This window comes from Micropterus salmoides, unplaced genomic scaffold (assembly GCF_014851395.1).
Source record: "Micropterus salmoides isolate LMB-PRFRI ecotype aquatic unplaced genomic scaffold, ASM1485139v1 Ms_hic_scaffold_3883, whole genome shotgun sequence".
NCBI classification, from domain to species: domain Eukaryota; kingdom Metazoa; phylum Chordata; class Actinopteri; order Centrarchiformes; family Centrarchidae; genus Micropterus; species Micropterus salmoides.
Window position 1 is genome coordinate 1 of NW_024043243.1, and position 3980 is coordinate 3980.

General features: G+C 39.5%; 1 protein-coding gene across 1 annotated transcript; it reads right to left on the reverse strand.

The window, feature by feature from the left end:
* Positions 1–599: 599 nt before the first annotated feature.
* Positions 600–2754, reverse strand: LOC119885047 (UBX domain-containing protein 10-like). Its single transcript, XM_038695301.1, has 2 exons — positions 2129–2754; positions 600–2028 (listed from the first exon to the last, which is right to left on the reverse strand). The coding sequence occupies exons 1-2, from the start codon at positions 2499–2501 to the stop codon at positions 1727–1729; spliced, it is 675 nt and encodes a 224-aa protein (XP_038551229.1). The 5' UTR covers positions 2502–2754; the 3' UTR covers positions 600–1726.
* Positions 2755–3980: the final 1226 nt, after the last annotated feature.

Consider the following 3980-nt stretch of genomic DNA (forward strand, 5'->3'; position numbering starts at 1 on the left):
TCATGGCACTAATTTGTGCCAAAGTTTTCACTTTGACTTTCATTTGATGTGTCTGCATTGATTGATCACTGGAGTCACCTTAAGCCTTTAAACTGTCTCCCAGAGACCTTAAACTAACCAGTAGCTGTTAAAACAGCATTTAAGAAGGGTGGTGATATTACTACAGTTAATTGTTTGCAGTGTTTGATTATCTGAAGTGTGTATGTGTGTGTGGTTTTTTTTTTTTGTTTGTTTTTTTTGAAGGATTGGTGGGGCACAAGACTGCCTCCCTTACAGATGTTTGCACGGCTTGATAAAAGTTGAGATCAGATATTTGAGTGAATGCTTCAGCCTTGTGGTGCCTGACAGTTAGTTTCCTCATAACTTAATTTGGTGTGGGATCTGACTGTGAAGCCAGAGCTGTTACTGTGTGGATAAAAAATAAATATACTGTTGCATGTGAAACCTGTTCAGTTTCTTGCAGTTGAATTGCTGTTTTTGTTTGACTGCTTTAGATTGTCAGAGGACTGACATTGGCCCTTTTATCAAGTAACACCAAAAGAATGAATCAGTTGCTCAGAACCTTTTATTAAACATAATCTGACAAACGTGTATTCTTCAGTGAATATACAATATGTTCAAAACCCTCTAACCACTTAATTCTCTGCACTTTAGTGTGTTAATCATTTAAATACATTTTGTAAGTGAAAAGTAGCATGTGTGTCTTGATTAGTCATATGTCACGCTTCATAAACGCATTGCTCTTATCCATCCAGAAATCATTTTGTGGCTCCATTCTATAGGAAGTGATATAAAAGCAGTACTTCAGTCAGAACAGAGTGAAGGTTTGAAATGGACCTTTTTCACAGCAGTCATTTTGAACAATGGAAGGCGTTACTAATAATGACAGCGATGGCTGTGATTCATTTGGTATTTACACCTGTGCCTTTCCTACTGTTGCACTTCAAAATGTCTTGTGTCGAAGAGGCCTACTGCTTTCCTGTTTGGTGTACACATAGGATCCCCTTTTTCTCCTTTTTGAGCAGCATGTGTCATTTAGACAAGTGACTCAACACATACAAGTCTGTAAAATTAAATTTCAGTCACAAGACTAAGTATACATTTTATGTATTTGTGTTCAAGTATTTTAAGTATTGTGCAGTCCCCCTGAATAAACAAACAAGTCATTTAAAATGTGTTTACAAGCCATTAGATGAATTGACTTAATTGTTCAAAATTTGCTGGTCAATAGTTGCACACAAAAAAGCTTGTGAACTTAAAAATGTTTTAAGACATAAAAATAATTTTTTGAGTCTGATGTTTTATCACAAAATTAAATTTAAAACTCTTAAAGCACATCTAAAGTCCTAAAAGATATTTTTATCAAATCTTGTGGAAACAATATCCAAAAGAATAAAACTTCTGGGGCTCCATAACATCCCTCCCTCCCTTTCATCTCACTCATTGAAAAGTCCTGAATCTTTTTCCATTTGAAAACGCCGGACAGTTTACCTTATACTTCACTAACAAGTGCATCCTCAGTGTATGTGTGCTGGAGGTTTCACACTTTCCCCCCTCAGCAGATGGATGTGAAAACAGCCTTCTAGCATCAAACTCACAACATCACTGTGTACTGCAGTGAGGCTCAAACATCCAAGGGAAGAAACAATAAGCAAAACACATTTTGGAGTGGTGGGGGACTCTATATACCAACATTAAGACAAATTTCAACTGCAAAACATAAAGCTCACTCGTGCTCCACCATGCTGTCGTTCTGGGAGATGCACAGCAACCATCTGTTCAAGATGCCACACTGGGCTAAGGTCATATTCATATCTGTGAAGGTCCTGCGTGGTAGATCCACGGTCTCAATGGAAGTGTCTCCATATTTGACTCCATACCTGACCTCTGCACTGGCTTTCACCGTCAGCAGGGTGTCTGTGGGGTTAAAGTGCTGCTGAAACCTCCTACCACATGGGGCTCGGATAGCTAGGAGCAAGCTGCCAGTGGCACCAGCTTCTTTGGTCATTATTGGTCCTGGTTCAGGGGGTTTAGGTGTGACCCTGAGATGCACATCAGCCCCTCTTGTCCAGCTCAGAGCTGCAGGTCTGGGTCACAGCCTTCACCATGGGGAGATCTGGCTCCTCATTCCTGCGCCTTTGTTGTGGGATAGCATCATCAGACAGGCTCAGCATGGACATCTGTTTGTCCAGGTTTCTCCCAAGACTCACCTCTGACCGCCTCCTCTCTATGGATGGAAGGACCTTGTACTTGTTTAAGGACTGTGGTGGAGCAGCAGGGGCGTGTTGCAGCATCTGCAGGACTTCATCCTGGCTCAGCTGGCTGGCTTGCCACATTATGGGCTCTGACTGGAAGTGGAGGTTTCTGTCCGGCCTGCTGTACACAGGAGAATTTGGAGACACAGGTGGCCCCCGGATGCTGGCTGTGTCACCTGCATGCAGAGAGTTGTTTACAGCAGGTCTGCTTCGCCCTTTGGAGGACTTTGGCCTTGCTAAATGCATTGATAACCAGCTGTTAAGGTTCTCTCTAGCATTACAGTTCAGAAAAGTCTGTCAGTGAAGATTCGCAGTTGTTGTCTTGGCTTCAATCCTTCAAAAAAAAAGTAAAGAAAGCCATACCTTAGAAGTTAATATCTCCACTTCTAAGACCTTTGTAGAAGCAGTTTTACTACCTGGAAGAGCAGATGCCTGCTACTGGAGCTAAATTACAGGTTTAAGCGTTAAAAACGCCGTTCGTGCGCATTACTTTTGAATCGCTTTCATCCAGTTTCCCAGTTTCAGCAGGAAGTACCTCCAGTGAGCGTCGGCGAGGTTGCCGTGACAGTCTGGTTGCCTTGAGGACGACTTGTGTGCTGGAGACAGGGAGGCCCCTGATGTTGGAAGTGCGTAACTGCAGCAAGATTAATCAGATTGAAACCTTTGTTCTGAGATGTCCGGGCCTTTTTTAACTGCAACAAAAACATATTTAACATCGTTTAATCACCTTAATGCTTCGTGACATTTCCTATATTTGTTAGAACTGCTTAAAAACATGATTCTGAATTTTAAAGTCTGCCACAGAAAACGACATTGATCCTGTTTGAGATCTCAGAGACGCCCAGCAGTGAAAGCATTGGTGGAGTAGCCTACTCAGAACTTTTACTTTACTTTATGCAGCATACCATGTATAGAATACTCGTTATAAGAAAAAGTATTGCATTCAAAGATTTAATTTAAAAATACTTCTAAAGTAAAAATTAACCTATGCAGAACTGTCCATTTCAGAATAATATATATTATTTTGTTTGATTATAATTATTGATGCATTAAGTTGTGAATGTTGCAGTTGGTAAGTGGGCTGAGTTTAATTACTCATAGCCACTGCTGGGTAGCTTGTGAGTTGTAACCCTTTGCTGGGAATAAGGTTATCTTAACCTATAACAAAACATCATAATGTATTTGTTATATATTTTGAATTAATCTGTATGCCATCTGCAAGGAACTGGTAACTAATTAAAAATAAATGTAGGAAGTAATACAATATTTATCTCTGAAAAGTAGTAGAAAATAGAAATACTTGCATAAATAAAAGTACTCAAGTGTACTTAAGTAAAGGACCTTTGTTGTTTCCACCACTGTGTAAAACGTGATTTGTGGTGCAAGTACCTTTTACACAACATTAACTCTCCCAAATCCTAATAAGTCTGTTTAGATTTCTGTTATTGGATTTTACCAGTTGTTCATAAGAGAAAAGAAAATCATTAGTAACACCGCTATGTAGCATAAACACATGGTCTTTCTTTGTCTGCAAATATTAGAACAATATCTCCTTATTTGGTGTAATAATGATGTTTTAAGGGCAGGGTTACCATCAATACTTTTCTGCACATGTAACAAAACCTTTCTCAGGTAAAAGGCTGTTGACAAAATGTTTATCAGATGGCTCTATAATCCATTGTCACATCAACATAAACAAATTAACAACCATCAACCAAGTGGATT